This window comes from Micromys minutus (genome assembly GCF_963924665.1).
Source record: "Micromys minutus genome assembly, chromosome: 22".
NCBI lineage: Eukaryota > Metazoa > Chordata > Mammalia > Rodentia > Muridae > Micromys > Micromys minutus.
In genome coordinates, this window is record NC_137957.1 from 17,489,832 (window position 1) to 17,515,739 (window position 25,908).

Consider the following 25,908-nt stretch of genomic DNA (forward strand, 5'->3'; position numbering starts at 1 on the left):
ATCAAACCTACAGAGTCTGCTCCTTAATCGAGTCTGCAGGAGCCCTGCTTTCAAGTCCACTAATTCTCTGAGACTCCAAGGAGAAAGATAAGAAAGAAAAGGAGGAATGCAACCTGGGTAGCCATCACCCCGTGAGAGAAGTGCAACTGCATCTGAATTATTCTTTATTAAATTCATATAAAGCCCGAGAGTGTGCATACCCAGCTATGCTATGCACACACACACACACACATGCACACGCACACCGTTCACATAGCTTTTACACAGTAGCGTCACAAATTCCAACAGGAAACTTACAGGGCAATATATTGTTGTATCGATTTTTCCCCCGATTCTCTGGTAAGAGGGCAATGTCACATGGTTGGCTTCTACCCACATCTTTTAAGTCCTGTAAGGTTAAAAAAAAGAGAGAGATATTGATACATAATAACATAAAGATAGTGCAGGGTTTATAGTTCACAGGACACCTACTATTCCGTATGCATGGGCGCTGTTCATGCCCCAGCACCACATGGGAGGTGCCCCTAACACCACCCCACCGGGGAGACTTAGAAATGATAAGTGCCGGGCTCCAGGTCACACACGTGGCAAAGCTGAGACTCGTGTTCAAAGCCTGGGCACTCATATACCAGCTCTGTGGTTCCCCCGACAAGCAAGTGTCTGGGCTGAGGGACTGAGAGCATTGCGCTGGGACTCCTTCGTTCATTCATTCGTTCAGGAAGCCATTTCAGACACAGTATGGGCTCTGCAGAGACCTTAAGCATCTCAACTGTGATTTCATGGCAACGTTCAAGAGGGGATTCTACGGACGGGGAGGAAAAGCTTCACTGCGCCTGCGTGGTACCTCGTATTCCTTGGATAGAAGGTAGTTGGAGTCCGCCTGCAGCTTCATGAAATGCCCTTCAAACTGATTTATCTTTATGGGGCTGTCATTAAAAATAAAGCAAAAGGAAAAGGAAGTTATTGGAGAAATGGGAAAAGTGCTGTAGCCAGTCCGAGATGTATTTCGAAAGCAGATTAATTTTATGCGTTTTCTCTTACCAAGAAGTTTTCCGGTTGCTGTGAAAAAAAAAAAAAAAAAAGAGGGACCTTGTTAGTACATCTTGCAGAATGCCATCTTTCAGTAAACCCCAGTGAAGGAAACTGGCGCTTACCCCTTCTGGCCCAGATTCAAATGGACAGACAAAGGCCGATCCCTGCGGATGCTCAGACGGGCAGACGGCCTTTCCCTGCTGTGGCTGAAACACAAGACACAGATTTCTTTATTCTAATTACGTTACTTGGCTTGTACAACTCCCGCCATGTATGGTAAGGCTGTGCGTGCTCGTGCAAATGTGAAATCTTCATATTCTCTTTGAAGGGATCATCACTTGCCACACCCAATGAACTTTTCTTTAAAAAAAAAAAAAAGTCCCTAATCCAGAAAACCTCAGATGCCACTTTCGGCTGCAAAGAAGTCGAAGTGAAAAACAAGACAGCAGCCGAAGAGGGCGTGGCTTGGAAGAGGGCGTGGCTTGGAAGAGGGCGTGGCTTGGAGAAGGGAGTGCAGGCTTATCTCATTCTTTAGTTCTCTCTGACATTAGGATGGCCAGTGACTCCCAGGATGCTCACGCCAGCCATCTTTTTCAAGGCATCTCAGAAAAGCATGCAGGCACACAGTTTGGAGCAATCTCTGACTTAGCAGAGGCTATATACCCCCATCTGCTTTCCTGTGCAAAAGGATTTTGTTTCATAATTGAATAGCTCCACTGATGGCCTCTCATTTATTGGTGAGCCCCCTCCCACCTTCTCCACCCCACCCGCACCCTGATCATCAGTTCATTGTTGGTATATAGAAAAGCTGGAGAGAGCTGAGGCATGGGCTCAGAATTTGACTCTTTTTACTAAGGAAAAACTATGATGATTTAAGCTGGAGAAACAAAACTGGTTTTTCCCTTTCAGCCTAAATGGCATTTTAAGTTGCATCTCTACATTGGTGAGCCTGATCACTAAAGACATCTTTGTACTTACCTAGCTTTCTGTCTGCAGATGAAGAAGGCGACAAGGGCCACCAGCATGCCAATTAGAAACAGGCCTGCACTCACACCTTCAATAACTCCAAACAAGGGCTCTGCAATAAACCCAGCCATAAGCGTCAAAAAAAAGGAGAGAAGATCAGTGGTGAGCAGCCAGTTTGACAGCTAGGGAAACTGTCTTCCTAAAGTAACATTGTTACAATAGTGCCATTCAAGGGGTCCACAGGGAGGTATTTACTCCCCGAAGGCCACGAGGACGCAGCTGAGATGAAGGGTTGCCTACATCCTGTTCAGAGTAAAAGTTTATCAACTTTGGGAGTTGCTGATGTATGTCTCATAAAGGTGTGTAACATTATTACCGTCCCTCCTTGGGAAGGATTATGTAGTTCCTGGGGTTTCAGAAAAATCTAGTCAATGAGTAAGTTATTTTAACAAAAGCTTATGTTTATTATCTTTATTTTTTCTCCTCTTTCCTTTCTCGCCTTCTTCCTCCCCCCCATTCCTCTCCCTCCACCCTAACTCTTCTTCTTTCTGATTCTGAGCGTGAGTTAGCACATGCTATGGTGCCAAAAGTGGCACCTTGAATTCCTGGGCTCAATTCTAACATTCTTATGCCTTGGATTACAAATGTATACTGCCACATCCAATACGCAGCAGTTTTATTGAATTATATTGATCAATATATCATATAACTCACCCATCTAAATGGCAGGATTCCAATGGTTTTTAGTATTTACAGTATTTTATACATAGTACCACAAATAACTTGATAAAATTGTGATATCTAACAAAGAAAAATTCATATCTGTCATTTCTCATTTTCCTTAGCTGGGACCTACGTAATTTGCTTTTCATGCCTATAGTTATGGCTACTCTGAACATTTTATAGAAATTAAGCCATAAATAGGCTGCTCTTGTGACTGGCTTTATTCACTTAGCACAGTGTATTCAAGGCTTATCCAAATCACATGTATGAAGTTATTCATTTTTTATGGCTAAAGAACATTTGAACGCATCGTATTTTGTTTACTTGTTCATTGATGTGTATGCAAGTTATTTCTACTGTTTTGGAACTTTGAAAGATGCTGCTATGAACATCCATGCGAGATTCTGGAGGAGTGTTTTTATTTCTCTTCTGTATATACTTAGGAGTTGAATTGTTGAGTCACACGATAGTATATGCTTACTATTTTTAGGAGCTACAAAAGCACTTTCTGCGTAGCAGCTATCAATTTTATGGGCTCATAAGCAGTGCATGAGGCTCCCTTGACCCAGGACCCGCACACAGCCCTTTAGTGGTAGAGACATGGCAATTTACTGTGGCTCTGACTTGCATCTCCCTGGTGACCAGTGACCTCATTTGTTTCTTAGTATCTTGAGCATCTTTGAAACAGCATCCATTTCAACCCTCTGTTCATTTTTATTTTATCTTAAAATATTTTTAAGGATTAATTTGTGTTGTTTTAAAAAATTATATGTATGTTTTGCCTGCATGTATTCTTGGGCACCATATATATCTGGTGACTGAAGAGCCCAGAAGAGGGTGTCAGAGCCCTTGCAGCGGGAGTTCTGAACTGTTGTAAGTCAGCACGTAGGTGCTAGGACTCAAACCCAGCCCTTCTGGAAGAGAAGCCAGGGCTCATCACTGGCAGAGTTATTTGTCATTATTGCTGAATTACAAGGTAAGAGGTCATTGACTACAAGTGATTTGCGACTGTTTCCCTCGTGTACCCTGGGTCATCTCCTCACATCTGTCTTTTCAAATATAAAAGGTTTTCATTTTGGTGAACCCCAGTCCTTTATCTTTTTTCCCCCTTCTTTTATGATTTTGCTCTTTTATCTAGGAAACTCTTTTGTAGCTGAGGGTCACACAGATTTCCTCCTGCGTTGCCTTCGAGAAGCCTTCCTAGGGTTTGCCTCTCCTGTTTAGTTTTGTGGAGTAGCTCATCTTGTGAGCTCCATGCTTAGACATTAGATCTGTCTATTCCAAACCGACTTTCATTCCCCATCAAATCCACACAACAGTTCTCCTTTTGATGTGTTTACGATTCTACTTTGAATATTTGCTTAGCCCTTTACTGAAAGACACAAATTTTGTGTTGAGTAATGGTAGTTCAAGCAGGAAAGAGCTGTGCTTATGAAACTTCTACCTAGCAATAAGTTACAAAGACTTCTAAGTCCTGTTAGCTGCTTCTGATCCCTCTTTGGCCTGAGAGAGAAGGAGATTATCTCTGTGCTCTGTAGAAACAGGGAGGTCTGTGAGGCTAGGCCATCTTTTGTTGTGCAGCAGGAAGGACCTGCGCAGCTTCCCCAGACTAAAAGGCTGAGAGCCAAGCACGCACACAGGGAACACTGGACCGTGTTAAGGAGCAAGGCGATGCGAGCCAGTACAGTTCTCCGCATGGTGGAGAGAACCAGGGGCGGGGGTGGGGCAGGCAGCGATGAGGCCACAGGTTCTGACAGAACGTCCCGAAATACCAGCTGAAACAGACTGGGTGCGTTACTCAGCCTCTTTGTACCACAGTTTTTTCGACATTCAGAATGAGGGGTGACAGGTTCGGAAGCTATTCTCTGTAGAATATAAAAGTAGCCCCACAGGGGTGACTGGCAAGTGTCAGTAACCATGACTACCCATGCTGTCCGCCAAACTGAAACATTCATGCAAAGCCTTTAAACTTGCATTTTAATTTTTAAAATTGTTATTGTTATTTGCAATGCTGGGGAGTAGACTGGGGTCCTGCCCTGTATCAGACAAGAGCTCTACCACTGGGCTACAAGTGAGCGATGACTCACTGCCCTATAATTTAATCAACTAATTGATTAATTAATGAATGTACATGCTATGGTACAAGTGTGGAGGTCAGAGGGCAACCCGCAGGAGTAGCTTTTCTCCTTTCTTGTGTGGATTCTGGGAGATCAAACTTAGGCTGCCAGGCTGGGAGGCAAGCTCCTTTACCTGCTGAGCCATTTTACCAGCCCAAGACTTTTAAATAATGTAAAAGAAAATATAACAGCAGAAGGAAGACAACAATCACCTTTAACCTCCATATTTTGGGATATCATAATTAATCTTTGGTGGTTTTCTTCACCCCTTCTTTTACTTATATACCTGTCACTAATGTTTGAGAGGGATTGCTTCCAGGACTCCCTGTCTAAAAGGTGTCATTTGCATATCATTTGCATATCATTTACATATAGCTCCACACCCCTGTGTGATGGTTTGTATATGCTCTGCCCAGGGAGTGGCACTATTAGAGGGTGTGGCCCTGTTGGGGTAGGTGTGGATTTTAAGTAATTCATCATTGTGGGCATGGGCTTTAAGACCCTCATCCTAGCTGCCTGAAAGCAGGTCTTCCACTAGCAGCCTTCAGATGAAGATCTAGAACTCTCAGCTCCTTCTGCACTGTGCCTGGCTGGACATTGCCATGTTCCCACCTTAATGATAACAGACTGAACCTCGGAACCTGTAAGCCAGCCCCAATTAGATGTTGTCTTTTATAAGACTTGCATTGGTCATGGTGTCTTTTCACAGCAGCAAAACCCTAAGGTGCTGTAAGACACCTCCGAATTAATGTAGAATGTTTATACAAGGTGAATGCTGTCTCAGTAGTTATTAATAGACTATATGGGGGGGGATGGCAGGAAAAGAAAGTTTGTTTATAATAAACACAAGTCTAATTTGGTTCTTGAATATTTTGTTTTGATATACCGTATATACAGAGAATCAGCTCTATATGTATATTTTCTGTCCCCCCTACAACACAGAGCCCTCTATGCCAACTTATATTTTGACCCATGTGAGCTCTTAGTATTGATTTTTTTATTCCCTTAAAACTTTATTTTTAGTGGAAAACATCATGTATCTCCACCTTCTTTTAAGATTAATCTCCTTCTAGTTTCACAGAACTGGTCTAATCTCTCTGATCCACATCAATCCATGGTCATTCGGAGATTAAAATCCAAGGGGAAATAAATATCTCCCCGCCATAAGGGACGTCACCACCGCTCCCCACTGAAGACCCCTGGAGGTGACGTGGTGGCTGGAGAAAGCATGGGTAGGCGGAAGGAAGCATTAGGCTTACCAGACTCCGTGGTGATGGGCATGGAGAAGAACGTATCCGAATAGAGAGGTTTTGTGAACTCTTTCAAGTCCTCATCAAAAAGCTGGGTAAAAGCCCGGATGCTGATTCTGGGGGAGGAAACGTTTATTTGAATGCAAATTGGTATGGTAGGATGGGCTGACCACCGTGTTCAAGGGGAAACAGGGTGGGTAGCTGGTTGTTATTTATGTAAGGTGAGATATGAATTATAGAATCAGACAGATAAGGGTTCATACAGTCATTCACTGATTTGGTCATCAAGCACTTATTGATCCCCTACCATACGCAGATCCCTTCTTTTAGGAGCCAGGGATAGTAAGAGGAACAAAATCTAAATCTCCATCATCCCAGAAACCCCAGTCCCAGGGAGGAAGTGAGACAGTATAGCCATAGATGCAGTGTCTTCAGTGATGACTACCACTGATTGGCAATGAGCCTAGCAACTGTCACTATGGTGATTATCACGAAGATAAGCAGAGTTCTGACCACATGAGGCTATTTAATATGCATTTCGAGAAGTTATACCTCCTCTGACCAACTGTACTTAGCCTAGCGTGTCCTCTATGGGACTAAACTGAGCATATTGAGAAAAAAAACAACATGAATGTTGAGTCCTAGGAAACAAAGGTAGGTATTGAGAGTTCATAGCACACATATCTGCTAGGAGGTGGCAGTGCCATAAGAACGTGAGATAAGGTTCAGCTTTTGGCTCTCACCTTTGCTCCTGAACATTGGATGAACACTTTTGTACCAAGTACTTGGTGCAGTGTTCTGTATCCAGTGAGATGTCTGTCTTGCTGGTTACACTGAACCCTTGAAGTCCAGTGAAGAGGGCAAGTCCTTTTGTAAAGGGGTAGAAGCCATGGGGAAAATTCAGGATTTGAAGGGTTGTAGGGCTAGGGGCTGTCAGTGAAGCCAGAAGAGAACCCAACTCTGGCTGGTAGGTAAGATGTGGAGCTGGCCCAAGGGTGAGCTGGCTTTGTACGCAGGAGGGGAATGATCATAAAAACAAATTTCAAAGATTCAGAGATGTAGGGGAGCTATGCTGCAGAGACCTTGATGAATGAAGTGAGGGTTTAGCGGGCAAATGGTTGGATGGGAGATTGGAGGTTTGATCTGTCACACATGTGACTCTTCTGGACAACTCTGTGATGATGTGCCGATGGGGAAGGGAAGGGAGAGAGCTAGGAGACTGCTTATAGCGTGACACAGCTAGGGAGTAGCAGAGCTGGACCCTGAATACTGGGGTTTTCCTCAGAGCCGGGGCACCCGCCATGAACAGGAAAAGTGTGTCCTGGGAGATTGCTGGTCCCGGTCCAGACATAATCACCCGTAGTTTCTCATTTGCTCTTCCTGTGAAATGCGGTACCCGTGCCCCCTCTTGCAGATTCCCCCTCTGCCATTTCAGTTACCTAATCAATTGTGGCTGCAAAAATATTACACGGAAAGTTCCAGAAATGAACAATTCTAAAATTGTCATCCGTATTGTGCCATCCTGAACGGCACGGTGACAACTCACTGTGTTTTATCCAGAGTATGAAATAGTCCTTTGTCCAGTGTTTCCACATGCTTGCGTGAAGGTACATGTGTATGCAGGCGTGTACACTGAGGCATGCGTGGGGGCCAGAGGACACTCTCAGGGGCTATTTTCCATGTGGATTTCGCCATTGTTGAGATAGGGTCTCTCTTTGGTCTGGGGTTTACAGATTTCAGCTCTGCTGGCTGCCAGTGAACCCTAATATAGATTTCTTCTTATCTCCATGTTTTTCCAGCTCGGGGATCCTGTGCACCACGCTGTCTGGCTTATGTGTAACTGCTGGGATCAACCTGAGGTCTTCCTGCTTGCCTGGCGAGCGCCTCACAGAGCCAGCCCCCTCAGCTTTTACTATGTTACTCAGTAGCCACGAGAGGCTTCTTCCACCAAGCCATGCTTTCTCCAGCCATGTTACGATCAGATGGACTTTCACGATACCCCCGTGCTTATGTTAAAGAAGCCTTTGCTTTGACTTACAATGCTCCCCCAGTGCGGGGTGGTGGCACCAGCAGGTCACGTACCCTAAAGAGAAAACTCCCCTTAGGTTAAAGTGTGACTGCTGTTGATTTAGTGGGGGAAAGGACTCATAGGCTGAGCTTAAAGATCTTTGCAGGGAATTAGCTTGATATGTGTTACGTCCCATGATTGCTGAAGTTCACAACAGGTATTAATAAGCACCCGTTAAAACGGAAAAGCCAAACTTGATATTGTAGGGCCCAGTACTTGCCCCAAGCAGACCCTGTAGTTCTATGGCCAAAGAGGGGGACTGTACAGTCATGTCGTCTCCTTCTCTACCTGTAGGTCATGATCCCAGAAAGATCATCAGAAAAACACAGGTGCTCCCATTGCAGTTTGTAACAGTGGCAAAATTGCAGTATGAAGTAGCAATGAATTAATGTTATGGGTGGGGGTCAGCACAACACAAGGGCCTGTGCTAAAGGGCATTGGCTTAGAACAGGCACATCCCCAGCCATTTACTTTTATGGGAGGAGAGTTTCCAGGGGGACTTTGCTCAGTCGCTTTGAAGCCAAGTAACCAAGAAACCGAGGACTCTCTTGAGTCTTACAGAGGGTTGAAGGGTCCTGGTTTCTGATCTTGGTTAGGCTTCTGGTCATTTCTAATAACTATGTTTCCTTCTATAACCTCATGGGCTTTTTTTCTGAAGCGTAGATTACTAGAGGGAATAGCAAGCTTGTAAAGGGTCAATGGAGGTCTTGCCCAAAACAGTCTTCCATTTTAGGGAAACCATCTGCTTGCCTTTGCTGGTGTGTGTGTGTGTGTGTGTGTGTGTGTGTTTTGTGTGTGTGTGTGTGTGTGTGTGTGTGTATTACAAAGAACTCTCTTAGGTATGATGATTCAGTCTCCTTTGGAAATTGGCAGGAAAAAAAAATTTCTACTTGGTCCCAGAAGTGGCACTCAAGATATGTAAGAGTCAGCAAGACCATGACCCCCACCAACCAGGATGCACACTGGCTCACAGGGAACCTGCCTGGCTTCGTCATGTGGACTGGATTATCAGATTTGCTACTGTTTCCAACATGGAGTGTTCATTCCCTGAGGGGGAACATTGGGTGTCTGTGGTCTTATCACCCAAGACAGGAGCTTTGGTTTCTTTTCTCTTGAGGATGCCATTTGGGGTGCCTCTATTTGCTTTTGAAATGCAATGGAGAGTAAGAGCTCCACACATTCCTGATGCTGGCTGCAGCTGTGCTTTCTGGGGACCAAGAGCAAACAGCCGGTCCATTCATCTGCCCCCTGAGAGGGAGAAACAGGTGTTTCCATCCATTCAGGGCTCCCTTCCCAGTTCTGCCTGGACCACAGAGCACTCTCGTGTTCACACACCTCAGAGAGTAGGTGTAATTTCAGTCTCACTGTAAGTGTATGCTAGTGCTTCATACTGTTTGGGTCTCCCCAAACTCAGTCTCTTTGAAGACTTCACACCAGTGAGCATCGTGAATCACTTGGCAAATGCTAAAGCAGTTGCAGGATTAAAAAACAAACAAACAAACAAACAAAACAACAAAAAAATCCGATGTATTAAAAGTCCCCCAGCACGTCACACAATGAATTGGAACTTTTGTACAACGTTGAAAGCCTTCTTTGCACATTACTTATGAATGGAGGCAGGAGCCCAACTTTTATAAATTACTCTCTATAATACATAGTACTCTTGAAGCACAGGCCATTAATCTACAGGAGCTCATGTGCAGCAAGGACGCAGAAGGCTGAATACCTCATAATGCCCTATGTCTCCCTAGCAAACGACAGCGATGTATCTCACCTGTAAGCAGTGTGTGGCTTCAGTGGCCCATCGCAGAATTTTTGCTGACTTGGATCACATTTGCCACCAAGGCTATCCATCTCTGCTCCAAGCTTAATGCTAAAACTTTTAGAACCGCTGTCGGGACTTTCGGCACATTTGCTGGCAAAATAATTGGTCTGGTAGACACGGATGGAGGCATTGTGCCTGTACTCCAGGTAGGAAGGGAGAGGATGCTGCTGTTCTGGTTTCAACTCATCCATGCCTGCAGGAGAAAACTCACAGTTAAAGGTGTGTGTGTGTGTGTGTGTGTGTGTGTGTGTGTACATGCGTGTATCTGTCAATTGAGTGTGGTTACTAAGGCTACATGCTCATCTATTCTCTTCAGTCATCCAATAACACAGATTCTTTGATCTCAACAGATGCTACCAATACATCTAAAATACATGGAAATAATTTCACAATTACACATGTGCCCAAACTGTTTTCTAGAATATCAGATCAGCCAATCACACCAAAGGATAGCATGTGCCACAGCTCCAGATGATGTTAACCAAGAGAGTGAGGCTACTTAATAATCCCTTTTTCCTCCTCAAACTCACTGCTATTGCAGAAACTCAAATGGCCCAGGGGACTGGGAAGAGAGAAGAAAAATCTACTCCCAAGGTTGTCCCCTAAGGACGTGCATATTCAGAGTCTTCTTGCCCTTCTGTTATCTTGAACACAAATGTGTCTGTTCACTCTGAGCACTTCCTAGAACACCCTGCTGTGTGTTTAGGCGCTGTGAATTAGTTCTAATGTTCCCTAAAGGGAAAAATAGTACAATAAGGAAAATAGTATAGAGATTGAGTTCTGTCTCCAATGTCCTTCAAAAGTGTGCTTATTTCAGCATCTTGGACTATGTTCTGTCAGATCTGCTCACGGTGAGTATATTTTAGAAGAACATTTTCTGATTTATTGGCATTTTATTTATCTGTATCTGGGGAAGATACGGGGCCTTGTGGGTAGAGAGGGAATTGACCAGAAGAGATTAATTTCAATAACTGGGGTCCTTCTGATGTTATATTCTGAGCCCCCATTTTAGAAAGGCTCTAGACAGAGACGTTTGGTTCATTTTTACTTCTCTCTGTTCTTCCTAAGGACCCTACTGAAACCCGACTGAAGCACTTTTCAAAGGTTCTCTGGGTCCCCCCTTTTACATGTCTTCTGTCAGACTCTTTAGCTAGAAGAGCCCTGTTTGGACCCGTCTAGCTAAGCCCCAGATGACAGGGGACCTGCGGTCAGCTGGGTTTTGTTGTTAACTGACCTTTACTAAAACAGAGACATTATTTTGTTGGCAATAGTTGGAAATGAATATTGCATTTAGGGTGAGTGTAAACAGGAGGATTGCTATCATTGGGTGCCAAGGGGCCATCGCTCAACTCTATGGATGGCAATAACAGAAACCTACCTGGCTATAGAGCACAGGGCAGCTTCTCTGCCGGTGTGAAATTTTTGGTTGCTGCCCTAGTTGCATGTGGAAATGCACTATCTCCATTGCTGCCTAATTAAAGTCTATTCACGGCTCACAAATTTATCACCAATTCCAGGTTGTGAGGAAACCGGAGATGCATCATTGACCCTTGAAATTATTTAATTAATTATGCATAACCAATTTAGTACAACTAAATAGGATGTAAAAACCATGCAGACTGTTAAATACCCACTGAAACCAAAATATCATTTAGCCTAGAAATTGTCCCAGTGGTTGCCATGTTTAACAATTCCCCCTTACCCAAAATGTGGCTCAAAACTTGTCAGAGATACGTAGGGAAATTCATGTGTATATAGTACCTTAAATAATTCTGAGAAACATAAGGAGGATGAACTAGCCAGATATCCCTCTGCATGTTGGCAGCCCTTCTGGAGACTTAGCAGGTAAGGCTTTCCTTAACAGCAAATACATACTTGAATATACAAAACTCCAAGGCAACACCTCTTACATGAGCTTTGACAGAACATATTGATAATAAACTCTAACGTCACAATTCAGTTGTGTACAATGGGGTGACAGTTATTGCAAGCATTTGACCAGTCTGTGGAAACTGGGTAATCCCTGCACTTCCCACAAAAACGGCACAATGAAATTCACTGTTAAAAATTAAGAGATGGGTAGGGTGATTACAGGTCTATGATCCCAATGCTAGGGAGAAACTAAGGCAAGAGAATCATGAGCTTGAGGTTAGCATGGGCTACAAAGTGAGGGAAACACCAGACCAAGTGACATAAAAAAAACAAACCAAACGGACAAATACAACAACAACACAAAAAATAAATCCTGTCATCCACAAACAAGCAACGGCAAGGTGAAGTGAACAGAACTCAGAAAAATGACCTCTGTAAAGCAATGGTGCTCCTAATGAACGTCTTTTCTGTCTCGCAAGCTTTAGGGAATTTGTATGAACTGATGCAGAGTTTGGGAGTATGTCCGGGAGATACGAGGTATTGTGATATTTGCTACTTACTGGCAGAATTTAAAAAAGAGAAAGAGAGGAAACAAAATTAATGGGTAGCCTAGAGGATATTCATGTATCTCCAGTTGTGCTTGGGAAAGAGTAAGGGCTCAGAAAAGAAATGATCTTTGTAGATAGGATGTATAGGATGCTCTTGAACTCCTGGTAGTCCTCCTGTCTCAGCTTCTTAAGCATGGGACTTGTAAGTGTGGGCAACTCTGTTCGGCTCAATAGTTATTGTACCTGTTATTTTTATTAATCTCCCTTTGATTAATCATCTTGCCTAAAGTAAGCAGGGTTCATTGCCAGAGGAGTTGCTCTCGTGACTATCTCCCTGTATGTAATAGCCGAGGCAGAACTGAGTATTAAAAAATGTAATTTCTGCTCTTCGAACTTGCTCATCGAAGGAGCCCTCTCACGACCTCTAAGGAGTCATCTCTGTGTCGTGGCGTTCATCAGGTCACCATTACATACCGCCAGCCTCCCTCACCACCACGCCGAAGTATCAGGTCACCATTACATACCGCCAGCCTCCCTCACCACCACGGCGAAGTACTTCACAGCTCCATTGGTGTCGCTGAACCAGCTGCAGTTGACAGTAAAGTTGATGGAAGATTTGCTGATCAGCACATCCTTCTCATTCACACGGATGTGTGGAGGCGGTGGAGGAGGGCCTGCAAAAGAGGGGGAGGTGGCAGGAAGGGTCACGGGGTGCTTTCTCCTCCCCAACAGGTCTGTAGTCACCTTGGCCTCTGTGATCTAGGGAGTGTGTGGTTACAGCCTCCCCGGAGAAATCTTCCTCCTCTCCTGAACAGAAGTAGGCAGAAGAAACAATTTGCCAGTGGCACATAAAGTGTAACGAAAGGGGCATCTCCTCTGCACCGTCTCCTCGAGTTGTGGCATCAAACATAAGCTCCACCGACTCCTGATTAACTAGATCAGGCAAGGTGATGCACTTAAATCCTGACTCACTCCGGTGCTTTAACACTGGCACGTTTGTTAATGCAAAACGTTCCCCTAGAGAAAGTTCCCCATTTTCCTGGAGACATTTGATCTTCTTCCCCAAGTAATAACAAGACAGGCTGGGTTCGCATGGACTGTGTGCAAGCGAATGGGATGGGTGGAAATGGCCGAGAGATTCGAAGCCCTCTACCCCGTGTGCCAGGGTCCTATGTGAACCTTTGGGAACACTTACGGTCTATCATGGTGATGGTGCTGTCTTCAACCACCTCGCTGGTCATGCCGGCCGACTGCACCTTGATGGACACCAGGTACCTCTTATGAGGCACTAACATCATGATATTGAGCAGTGATTTTTCTTTCTCCAGTTTTTTGGAAAACTCGATTTCTTGGGTATCCATTTTTCGGCATTCGATGCTGTAGCCATCAAAGTCGGAGTCAGGCGGTATCCAAGAGCAGGCAATGGCTGTCGAGTTCTGAGGGCGGCAATGCAGGTTTTGTATCTTGTCTGGCTCTGGGGGAACAAGCAGGAAGAGACACAGTTCAGCTGTGTGGAAGACATTTCCTCCAGCACCTTTGGAGATAACTGTCTGAGGTGTAAATGGACAGTTCCCATGACTTCTTGAATTACTTTCTGGAGAAAAATATATTTTTAAGAATTGTCATGGAAAACTTCTGGCTGCTAGACTGCATGATGAATAAAGAAAATTTAAGTCGGGCTGAGGTGGTGCACGTCTTTAATCCCAGCGCTCAGGAGGCTGAGGCAAGTGGATCTGAGAGTTTGAAACCAGAGTGGTCTGTAGAGCGAGTTCCAGGAAAGCCAGGGCTACTGTCTTGAAAAACCAACCAACCAACCAACCAACCAACCAAACAAACAAACAAACAATCAACCAACCAACCAACTAATCAATCAACCAACCAACCAACCAAAACCAACCAACCAACCAACTAACCAATCAACCAACCAACCAACCAAAACCAACCAACCAACCAAAACCAACCAACCAAAACCAACCAACCAACCAACCAAAACCAACCAACCAACTAACCAATTAATCAACCAACCAACCAAAACCAACTAACCAACCAGCAAATAAAAAAAAAAAAATCCATCTAACATTAAGTGGGACCAATGAGATGTCTCAACAGGTAAAGGTACTTGCCACCAAGTTTAATGGCCAGAGTTCAATCCCCGGAATCCACACGATAACAAAAAGACAAATGACTTCTACAAGTTGTCCCCTGACTTCCCTATACTGTGCACACACATGAACACTCATGAGAGCCCACACAAAAGTAAATAAGTGGATAAGTAAATGAGAAAGAATGATTTAAAAATGCAACCGGGGATATAGCTAGGTAGTTTTGCGCTTGCTTAGCATGTGGAAGACCATGGCTTCTCTCTTCAGCACTGTCAACCCAGAATAGCACGTGAGCAATCAGAGCCGGGTGGGCAGAAGGGAAGAGCCTCCAGCCTGAAAGCAACGCCTTTTCCAGCGCTTTCGGATAAATGGCTTCCTACCTCTACAGCCCACCTGCACAAGAGGAAATCTATACTCTCCTTCATATTGCAATGGCGGAATAGTGGAAATACAGACAGCCACTGGCAACCCTGGCTGGCATAGTCATTACTCAATACATTTGAACTCTGCCGAGGATGCAATGACCGTTAGTGGCTCGTGGCCCCTCCGCCTGCTAACAGCCATCACCTTTCTCCAGTCTCTCCTCCAGAAGCCTGGATAGAACCTATCCCTGTATTCTCTGCTGCCTACTCGGTAATTTTCCAAAATGGGACTTAGGCCTGCGGTGCCTCTGCGGCTACGGGGCCGCCTGACTTTGAGCGAAGGTCCTCACATTGCCAGCCCAGCAAATGTCGTATGTGGATGAGACTCTCTTGACACCGGCCCAGCTAGATTCCTTCTGCTCCTCCGTTGCCACATTTTTGTGGCCTTTCAGTGTTTTATATTCTCTATGTGTTCTCCATTTCTTGTCCCACCTCTGCCTGCTGAAGGCTCCTTCTCTCTAGGTTTGAATTTATACGCTGCTTCTTTCAGGAAGCCTCCTTGGTTTCAGGTCACATGCCTCTGACATGAACTCAGTGACACCTCCCCTTCACACCACAAATACAACTGTCACATTACTACATCCCACCCGAGCTCCATGGGGACAGAGATCACTTCTTCTGCTGAGTATTGTTGTTAGCTGAAGGAATGAGAAAAACCAAAGGAGGTGTATACCTCAATCCTACCAAGTCCCGCCCTCTCAAACTAAATCATGGATCCAACCCGACCCCGTTGGTATAACACCTCTCATCCCGTCTGGAACCCAAGATAAGAGAAACAAGCCGTACTTGTCCTCACAGACCCAGAAATTGGTTTGCTGTAGGTTTTCCAGGCATCTCCGCTCACAGTCTTGACAGTGAACTGGTAGGACCTCCCTGGGCGAAGTCCATACACGATGCGCCCTTCCGATTTTCTGCTGCTGTAGGGGTTGAAGACAGTAAGCGCATCCCCAGGGAGCCACTGCAGCTCAAAGTCATTGTAGTCTGTCCAGTCTGGGGGTCCCTTCCAGGTGATGGCCAAGGAAGTGTTCGCGACATCAGCGAATGATAAAAGACTGGGAGGACTTGGGGCTATGCATATAATAGAATGGAAAAAAAAAGTCACACGATCAGATTTGTGACATAGTAGAGTCAGAACACTGACTGGCATCAGATCTACTTTAATGTGCAGAGAGATCGCATGATAACATTATAGATGTGGGTACTTTCTCTTATAGTAACTACTATAAGGCACTATCCCATATCTCATAGCCATAGGGTTTTGTTGTTGTTGTTGTTTTGTTTTAACCAGGGTGCTACTGTGCATAAATGTGCCCCGAATGGGTTATGTGCATAGGAAAATATTCCACCACATTTAGAAGCAGTAGGGCTGTGGTTCAGAGACAGTTCTATCTAGTTTTAGGTAATCCTGTAGACCGGCTCCAAGGTGGGACATGGATATATCTGTGTGCACCCAGGGTGTAACAGCATATAGGAGAGACTAGTCTGTAGCAACTCAGTGATGGAGTGTATGTATCATTAGCCTCACTCTTCAGAGATGAAGACAGGCTGAGAGACACCATGATATTCGAGTGACAGTGCAAAATTAAGAACCTAGTGCCTCTTACACAAAGCATATCTTTTTGTTTTTGAAGATTTATTGATGTGTGTATATAAGTACACTGTAGCTGTCTTTAGACACACCAGAAGAGGACATCAGATCCCATTACAGATGGTTGTGAGCCACCATGTGGTTGCTGGGATTTGAACTCAGGACCTCTGGAAGAGCAGTCAGTGCTCTTAACCGCTGAGCCATCTCTCCAGCCCCACAAAGCAAAAGCATATCTTATCATTGTGTGTGTGCATTATATGTGAGAATATGCACTCCCCCCACGTGTGTGTGTTTGTGTGTGTGTGTGTGAGAGAGAGAGACAGAGAGAGATAGAGAAATGGAGACAGAAGGGGGGAGGGGGGGCAGGGGAGAAGGGGGCAGGAGGGAGGGAGGGAGGGAGGGAGGGAGGGAGGGCATGAGCATGTTTACATCCCACGGTGCACATGTGAAGGTCGGAGGACAACAACCTTGGGTATCAGTCTTTGCATTTTTCCTTGACTGAGGCAAAGTCTCTTTGTTGTCTGCCCCTGTGTGTGCCAGTCTGGCTGGCTCACAAGCTTCCCATGTCCCCAACTCCCATCATGCCTCAGGCAGCATTACATTACAGACATGCTCCCATGATCCACCTGATTTGGGTCCTGGGGATTTAAACTTAGCTCCTAATGCTTGAGAATCAAGTGCTTTATCCCCTGAACCATCTTGCCATTAAGATCATAATTGAGATACATCCTTAGAAGTCACTTCTTACCAACACTTGACCATGCTTCTTACCTGTTCTGCCCTCCCCTGTGACTTTATTGCTGAGGTCCCCACTGTGAGTCACCACATACAGGGTGTATTTCCTTCCAGGCACGAGACCTTGAAAACGCCACTCTGTCACCTCCTTTTCTTTCCAGTTCTCCTTCTTCGTGCCATTGGGATTGTAGAGAATCAGCTCATAGAAGTCAAAGTCCCCGGAGGCCGGACTCCAGCTGAACCAAAGGCTGTCTGTCGTGTTCCGATTGGATCCTTTGAGATGGTTCACGGCAGCCGGGACTGAAAGGAGAGAGACACACACTGAGAACAAGACAGGCACACACCCCTGTGACCTGCAGGAGAGAATCTAAACTGTGCTGGGCACACGATTCAGCTGCGTGCACGGTGGACGCATTCTTGCTGGTGGTTCAGACTGCTCACGTTGGGCTCACTGGGGCAGCAATGGACACAAACTAAAACCAGTCAAAGCAGGCAATTCTCCGTAATGGGATAGTCATCGCTTATTCATGCCAGGCAGTAGTAGCTTCTAGAACACCCAGAAAAGGGTTTCACCTTCTCCTAGCCTGACTGTCCTGTCTGCCAGCTACAATGCCGTAGCCACCCCGAGTGTCTTCACTGCCCCCTTTGCCTTTAGGGCCTCGGATACAGCATTTTCTTTCTTGTCAAAGTCTGAATGGGTATAACCTCCATTTAGGAAGAGAAGCATTCAGAGTCCCTTCTACTATGAGATGATATGAACCAGTCACGACACTACCTGTTCCATGGGTATTTATTTAAGCCGGTATTCTTTGGATAATGAGGATTTGTTGGGGACTCTTCTTCCCCCCTCTGATATGGAATCTTTCTTTGTAGTTCACATCCTTAAAATCCTTAAACTCACTCCGCTCCCTCTGCAGCCTTCTGAGTGTTGGGGTTGCGGGCATGTACCACCATGCATATGGATATCTTCCATTTTCTGTTTACTGATGTTTCAAGTTTTCCTGACCTAGTCTAGTGATACACAGTTGTAAGATCTTGGCAATGCTGCTTGTGCTCGGAGCTTGTCATGCCTCTTTTTCAGTTCCTTTGGTGGACAAGTAGACACTTTCCATCAAATGTCCTTAGTGAAAGTTCTTAATACTCCTCCCCACTTCTGGTCTTGGCTGAAATGTCCTCTGTTTGAAGTAATACCCTGTTCTTTTAAGCCATGATCTGGACCTGCTCATTTCATGAAATTTAAGGTGTTTCAAAGTCATCTCTTTTAAAATCTTCTATCCCAACTGAGGTGGCTTGAATATCCTTAGTCAGTGGAGAGTGGTACTGTTAAGAGGTGTGGCCTTGTTGGAGGGAGTGTGTCACTGTGGGGGTGGGCTTTGAAGCTCCTTCCAGTGCAGAAGAGTCAATCTCCCGGCTGACTTCTGATCAAGATGCCAGAACTCTCAGCTCCTTCTCCAGCACCATGTCTGCCTGGAGGCTGCCATACTACCCGCTATGATGCTAATGGACTAAACTGAACCTGTGAGCCAGTCCCAAGTAAATGTTGTCCCTTATTAGAGTTGTCTTGGTCATGGTGTCTCCTCTCAGCAATGGAAACCCTAAGATAACAACCCTCTTCTCTCCTCTATCATGGGGCTCTCTAAGGTCAGGAGCTTATCTTTCTTGGTCATTTCCATTTTCCAGGAGTCATGTACTTGGCACCTCAAACCACTGAAAAGCAATTGTCAAATGACTAAGCTGGAAAAATTCAACTTATTTACAGCCCAGAGAGATTTTTGTATCCTGTTTTCCTGGAAATCGTGTTCATTTTAGCTAGAGCTGTTTCCAACACACAGTGGTCAGTGTGAGCATGCATACATGCATTTGTGTGTGTGTGTGTGTGTGTGTGTGTGTGTGTGTGTATGATTTGTAGTTGACCTTCTGTGAACCTGCCCTGACCTCAATCTATTATTCCTTGTAGAAAGTTGCTGGGCACACTTTGACTAGAGCCATGATAGTTTACAACCTTATTTTGAATAGTTCACTGGCAAGTAGAAGAATTGGGTTAAGTTTTCACGAACCCCACCAGATAACTAAATAGAGCCAAAGGAACAGAAGTTATTAGAAGAAGTAGATACAATTCATATCTAGTCTGAGTTAGGGTCAAAGTTTCAAGGTTACACATTCATATAAAGTTCTGCTCTGGACAGAATTGGGAAGGAAGCAAAATCAAGGTGGAGCCGGTGGATACTGTGACATCTCCCTTGCAATCCATTACTGTTTGGGTCTGGACCTCACCTGTTCTGCCGAATATAAAGGACTCATTGGACAGCTCCCCACTGTGAGTAACAATCACCATCTTGTACATTCGGCCTTGTAGCAAGTTCTGGAAAGAGAAGCTCTGGACTAGAGGGTCAACTTGAGCTCGTTCCTGAAGAGTTCTGTCTGGGTTGTATAGAAAGATGTTGTACCAGCTGAGTTCACCCTCTGAAGCGGTCCAGCTGAAGGACAGGTGTCTACTGGAGTTCTCTGTGATCCTCAGATTGGTGACAGCTGCTGGGACTGAAAGAGTCAAGGAATAAGAGAATGGGTCAGCATTTTGCCATGTTCCTGACATGTCCCAGGATCAACACGTTGGTGGGCACATTCAACCCCAAACATATTATCCCTGCCTTTAACACATGCTGACTTCCAATAGATGGAAACAAACAGCAGCCTCCTAGTATGGGTTTCCCCTATAAGACCTCGGTGACAGCCCCTCCCAGCTGATGTTTTTGGCTCTGATTTTTACAGGTCTCTCTGTGACCCAGACAGATATTTATGTGCTTTTGGGAAGACTTAGGGTAGTGGTTCTCAGCCTGTGGGTTGTGAGCCCCCCTCCCCAAAAGGAGTCACAGATCAGATATCCTGAATATGAAATGTTTACATTATCATTCACAACAGTAGCAAAATTGCAATTTTGAAGTAGCAGCAAAAATATTGTATTAAAGGGTCATAGAGCATCAGGAAGGCTGGGGACCACTGCCTTAGGGCACCACAGCCATAGTTTATATTGCTAGATCTTGGTCTCTGTGTACTATACTGCAGAACAAGGAGCATGTGAATGGGAACAGAGAGCCATGATCACACATTTTACCACTAGCAGCAGATCTACATTTCAAAGAAGCAGAGTTTCATTAAGTTTAAGGCCTGTTGTCTGAAGATACGTATGGTGGCTGAGAAGCTGTTCATCCCCGGTAGTTGTGGGGTCAAGAACAGGCCCATACACTGTGTTCAGGACAAGTGTTAAGCCCATTACTTGTGAGGGTTTCTGCTGTGAGATCCTTTTGTCTTTGAACACCCATCAATAAATCTTACTCTCTGTCTGCAAACAACGAAAACTTGGAGCCCCAAAAGTAAAGAAACAGGATGTTTGTAAATTACCGATGCTGCAATGCATAGTTTAAAAATGGCCACAAAAGAACAAGAAAGGATGATGGGAAATTACCATCACCGATACTTTTTAGACACAGATCTAAGACAGATACAAATTATGATTATTAGAGAGTTCTTCATGGGAGAGTTCTTTAGGGGTAGTTGGATGTGGTTGGCTTTTGTGTGAGGGTTTATTGTGTGCTTGTTTTTGTTCCCAGGTGGGATTTTTTTCTACAGAGCTCTAGCCAGCCAAGATCTAAGACATAACTTGGATTTATGTGCAACCATGTTTGTTTGTTTTTTTTCTTTCTGATGCCAATTAAATTAAAGATCAAAAGGTCATCATCTCTGAGTGCTCACTGAGGCCTCACATGTGAGTATTAGATTTCAGGAGAAGAAGAGCAGATGGACAGACAGGGAAAAGCTAATGGCAGTAGAAACTGGACTTAAGGGTATAAGAAAGAAAAATAAGGAAAAACCCAAATCATTTTAAACATGGCATAGATTGGGGATTTGCATTGGAGTTTTGAGCAGCATTTTTCCCAGATGGCTGGTAAAGCTGAGCATTTCTTTCTGCCATAAGTTTATTAGCCATATGAATTCTGTGAGAACTCTCTGCCAGGCATGGTGGTACATGCTTGAAATCTCAGTTCTTAGGAGGCTGTGGTAAGAGGGCTATTGCCCACGGTTTGAAGCCATTCTGGTCTACATAGCAGGCTCTTGGCTAGCCAGAGCTTTAGGAAGATTGAGAACCTCTGCTCTAGATAGTTGTTCACTTTTTTTTTTTTTTAAATCATGAGGATGTTTGAATGGTCCCGGATGCCTATTTTTTTTTTTTTTAATGTTATGAAGACACTAACCACAGATTTGCATATGTTGAACTATCTTAGCATCCAGCGGGAAAACCCTCTCAACTACAGTGAATGTTCTCATATGCACATGGTTCAGTTAGAATTGCCAATGTTCTGCTAAGAAGTTCCATGCCTATACTCATTAGGGATATTCCTCTATAAGACTCTCTCTTTATTGTACCCTCATCTGGCTTTGGTATCAAAGTAGCGCTACTCTTGCAAAATGATCTTGGACAAATTCTTTCTGCTTCAGATTTTGGGATGGTTTGAGAAGAGCTGATTTGAGGTCTTCCTGGCCAGTTTTAGGGGGTCACAGGTGACTGACCATTGATGGGGAAGCAGCAGAGAACTAGAGGCAGAAAATGTCAGGACTGGCTCCCCTAGGTTGAGGTAGGCCCTTGTATAGCTGGTGGAAGAGCAAGGCAAGTGGCCACTGCTGTGTTGGGCTCACTTGAAGTCCTGGCACAAGCGTCCTCAAAAGTTGGAGAGAGCAGAAAATCAGAAAGGCAGATATAGAGGTTGAAATGACATCATTACTAGACCACACTATGAGCCAAGGGATGTGAGAAAGACAAGGGATAGATTTCTCTCCGAAGAACCTAGAAAATGTGTTTACATATGTTATAAAACATGTAAAATATGTTGTCAGGTGGTAACCTGACATCTTATTTTGAACTTCAGTTTTTCTTTTTTTTTTTTCTTAAAATTTTTTTATTGGATATTTTCTTTACTTACATTTCAAATGTTATCCCCTTTCCTGTTTTCCCTCTGGAATCCACCTATCTCATCCCCCCTCCCCCTGGCTCTATGAGAGTGTTCCCTCGCCTACCCCCTCCCTCCCATCCCCCCCACTGTGGCATTCCCCTATACGGGGGTATTGAGCTGTCACACTTTCTAACTTTGAGGACTATATGCTAACACATCTGCACTGTTTCAAATGGTCATATCTATAACAAAGTCAGCTTCAGCCTTAGTCAGATACTAGTGCCGATTTTAGTGACAAATTAGAACTATACTGTGGGCTGACACCTATGTGGGCTGGCTGACCCAGGTGGGAGTGTGAAGTCAGGATGAATTTGACTACTGTGACAAGAGCAATGCATCTTCTGCCGACACGGCCTCTCTCTCACCTTAGCATGTCTACTCCCTGGTAGACAAAGGACATAGCTGGTCTAAGACAGGAAGTTGCGTTACCTGTTCGGCCTTCGGCCTGGGCTTCTTTACTGAAGAGGCCTCCGCTGACAGTTAGGATCTGCATCTTGTATTTCTTGCCTGGTGTTAGATCTTCAAATTTGTGCTGTTTTGCGGTAGCTGGCTCTGACGTGTTGCTTAAAAGAATCCCATTCTCATTTAGAAGCAGGATATCGTATCTTTCTGCCACGCCAAGGGCTTTCTGCCAACTCACTGTTAAGGAGTTACTGCTGTATGCATTGTCTGCAACGACGCCCTGGACAGATGCTGGAACTTCAAAGAAACAAGAGAAGCAAAAAAACCCTCAGGCTCAACCACTTGGGGCAAAGTACTCAACTGAGGAAAAATTCTCTAAAATCATAGTGCACAACTATACTTTTCTTCCCTAAAGTTAATTTTGAAAAAAATGGAATCTTGAAAAGTGCATAGTTATGAAGACTTCTGCCTATAAATAAAATTTGAAGCACCCTTTAGCAAGTATACATTTTCCCCAATCATATCTAATTAATACTTTAAAAAAAATCTCTACTAAGACAAAAACATAGAAAGCAAAGATGAGAAATGCTCTTGAAACTGCCATGAAAGGCACATACTTAGGTAGCTGAAAATTAGATTTTTATCAGCTAGCTAAGCCTCTTTGCTGTTCCCCTGCAGAGAGCTGTGGAACGCTCTATCATCCGGGTCTTCACCAGTGATGTGCTCACCTGTCTGCCCAAGTGCATCGATCTGGTTTCTCAGGGACCCACTGATAGAAACGATGGCAATCCTGTACTTGGCTCCAGCCTCTAGCCTGTGGAAAATGTGCTCTGACACATGCTTGGGAATAGTCTGAGAGTCAACCTTCTCATTCTGTCTGAATGCAGTCACCACATAGGAGTCAACATCTCCACCACCAGGGCTCCAGGTGACCATCAGCCTATCTGTGGCTCCGTTGGCAGAAATGTGAATATTTTTGACAGTGCTGGGAACTGAAAGGGAAAAGGAACATCAAGTCATCACGTGGGAAATGAATTGTGAGAATGCTCAACTAAAGTTTCTCAGTGCTATAGCACTTGCCCATCAGTAAGACCTTGGGTTCCATCCCTAGTGGATCCCAAGGTCATGCTTTTGAACGTTTTAACACTTACTGAAAGGTTTCATGTGAAAAAAGATCGCCTAGCTTTTTTTCTAACTCTTCCACCCAAAGAGAAGTCAAACGGAGGAAATTCAGAGTCAACAAAGAAATGAAAACAGTATGTATAATACATGGATAGCCATTGAGAGCTGGTTAGACTGTTTCTAGCCAAGCCTTGGTTTTCTCTCTCTCTCTCTCTCTCTCTCTTTTGTTTTCTTGCTATATGATAATAGGGAAACTCCATATATTTCTTCATAAGAAAAAATGTCAATGTAGATGATAGGGATAAGTCTTAGGGTTGGGTAGACTGGGCAGAGATGCTCTGCTGTATGGATGCCCCCAAGAAGCTGTCAACTTGCATTACTAAGTCATTGTAACAGCTCCTAAAAGAATCCAAAGAACTGACTCTCCATCAGAAGAGTCATGTATCAAATATTTAATATAACCCATGTGCCCCAGAAGCTCCAGCTAGGCATGTCCCTTCGGTGTTCTTTCTCTGAAAGGTCCCTTGCCACCTCTGTGTACTTTTATTAAGGGACTTTTATTGATCCTTCCTTGGCAATGCCACTATCACGGTCAGGACAACTTTCTGCTTCTTGAAGTCTCTCATCTGTCCAAGTCTTAATCCAAACACTTGCACTATCAAACCTCTTAAGCACATCACTGTGCCTGCCCGGGCTTAAGAAAGTACTTCAGTTTACCTGTGAGGCCTTCGATGAAGACTGACTGCTGTACATCACCACTGATGGTCAGGACGAGGACTTTGTAATGGCGCCCCGGTGTGAGTGCAGTGAACTGATACTCGGTTGCTGTGTTCACCAGGTAAACAGGAGGAAAGACTTTCATGTCATTGAAGAGCAGCTGGACCTCGTACTGGTCAACATCACCATTGGCTTTTGACCAAGTCACATGGAGATCCTCCGTACTCCTGTTGAGAAGTGTGAGGTTCTTCACCGGCTCTGGGACTACAGAGAGAAAGGAGAAGATATTTCAGGAAGGAGCCTGGTCAAGTTTACCTACACAATCTATAAATCACTCTCAAGGGACTGCCAAACAACCCCCCCCCCCAAACCTTGAGCTACTTCATGCATAATTAAACAAGAAAAATCGAAAGGAGCTCCTTAAATCATGATTGTGTCTCTTTTCTCTGACATAAATCTCACATGCTACATGTTGGGAGGATATAATTATAAAATGAGTTATGACCTCAATCAGAAGACAAAACAAGATGTCGACGAGAACTTTGCTGCCTCGATGCAAGAAGACAGAGAAGAAAAATGAAACGCTGGTTTCCCTTCCTCCCTCACTGTACTTGTTTTTATCTACCAATGAACGTCCTGTAATTGTATGTTCTTGCTTGGCTGGATGATGTAAGCCCTAGGTGAGAGTTGTTGGGACCATAAGCAACTAATCAGGAGACAGAAAACTCAGGGTTTGCATGTATGTACTCAATGGTCTTCAAGTCCAGTTACCCACCTGTTCTCCACCCCCACCCCCACTTACTCGTTCTCCCCGTCCCCTGTTCGCTGGCTTCATATTGTCCACTCTTTGTGGTGACAGTGATGCTGTAAAGTCGCCCAGGGATGAGCTGAACAAATACACACTCATTTTCTGACTTGGGGATGCTTTTGGTTTGAATGAAGCTGTCTCTGTTTTTGATGGTGACTTCATAGTGGTCAAAGTCTCCAGTGGCATGCACCCAGGACACCTTTAAGTAGTCACTTCTGGCAGAGTTGCTAACACTGATTCCCTGGACCTTGTCAGGCACTGGAAAGAGAACAAGTAAAGCGTTAGTGACTCTGGGAGAGCAGTTACCACACATGACAATATGCAAAGTTTTTGTATTTTTTTAAAAAAGATTTATTCATTTGTTTTATGTGTGTGAGCACACGGCTGCTGTCCTCAGACGCACCAGAAGAGGGCATCAGATTCCACTGCAGATGGTTGTGAGCCACCATGTGGTTGCTGGGAATTGAACTCAGGACCTCTTAGAAGAACAGTCAGTGCTCTTAACTGCTGAGCCATCGCTCTGGCCCAAGATGCTAGCTTTTATCCTATGCATTTAAAAGATAAATCTCAGACCTATACACCAGGAAGAGGAAAGATGGTTATGT

The 25,908-nt window shown here is 44.5% G+C and overlaps 1 protein-coding gene across 1 annotated transcript in view; it reads right to left on the reverse strand.

The window, feature by feature from the left end:
* Positions 1-25,908, reverse strand: part of PTPRB (protein tyrosine phosphatase receptor type B) — an 80,734-nt gene that overhangs the window by 22,737 nt on the left and 32,089 nt on the right. Inside the window, exons 10-25 of the mRNA XM_080935753.1 lie at positions 25,298-25,561; positions 24,496-24,759; positions 23,385-23,648; positions 22,684-22,953; positions 19,523-19,786; positions 17,285-17,548; positions 15,712-15,993; positions 13,597-13,875; positions 12,926-13,075; positions 9,931-10,174; positions 6,098-6,204; positions 2,011-2,110; positions 1,155-1,238; positions 1,042-1,059; positions 845-926; positions 298-388 (exon numbers count right to left, since the gene is read on the reverse strand). Of these exons, the coding sequence (XP_080791879.1) occupies positions 298-388; positions 845-926; positions 1,042-1,059; positions 1,155-1,238; positions 2,011-2,110; positions 6,098-6,204; positions 9,931-10,174; positions 12,926-13,075; positions 13,597-13,875; positions 15,712-15,993; positions 17,285-17,548; positions 19,523-19,786; positions 22,684-22,953; positions 23,385-23,648; positions 24,496-24,759; positions 25,298-25,561 (3,027 nt within the window). The remainder of the gene's footprint in view (positions 1-297; positions 389-844; positions 927-1,041; positions 1,060-1,154; positions 1,239-2,010; positions 2,111-6,097; positions 6,205-9,930; positions 10,175-12,925; positions 13,076-13,596; positions 13,876-15,711; positions 15,994-17,284; positions 17,549-19,522; positions 19,787-22,683; positions 22,954-23,384; positions 23,649-24,495; positions 24,760-25,297; positions 25,562-25,908) is intronic.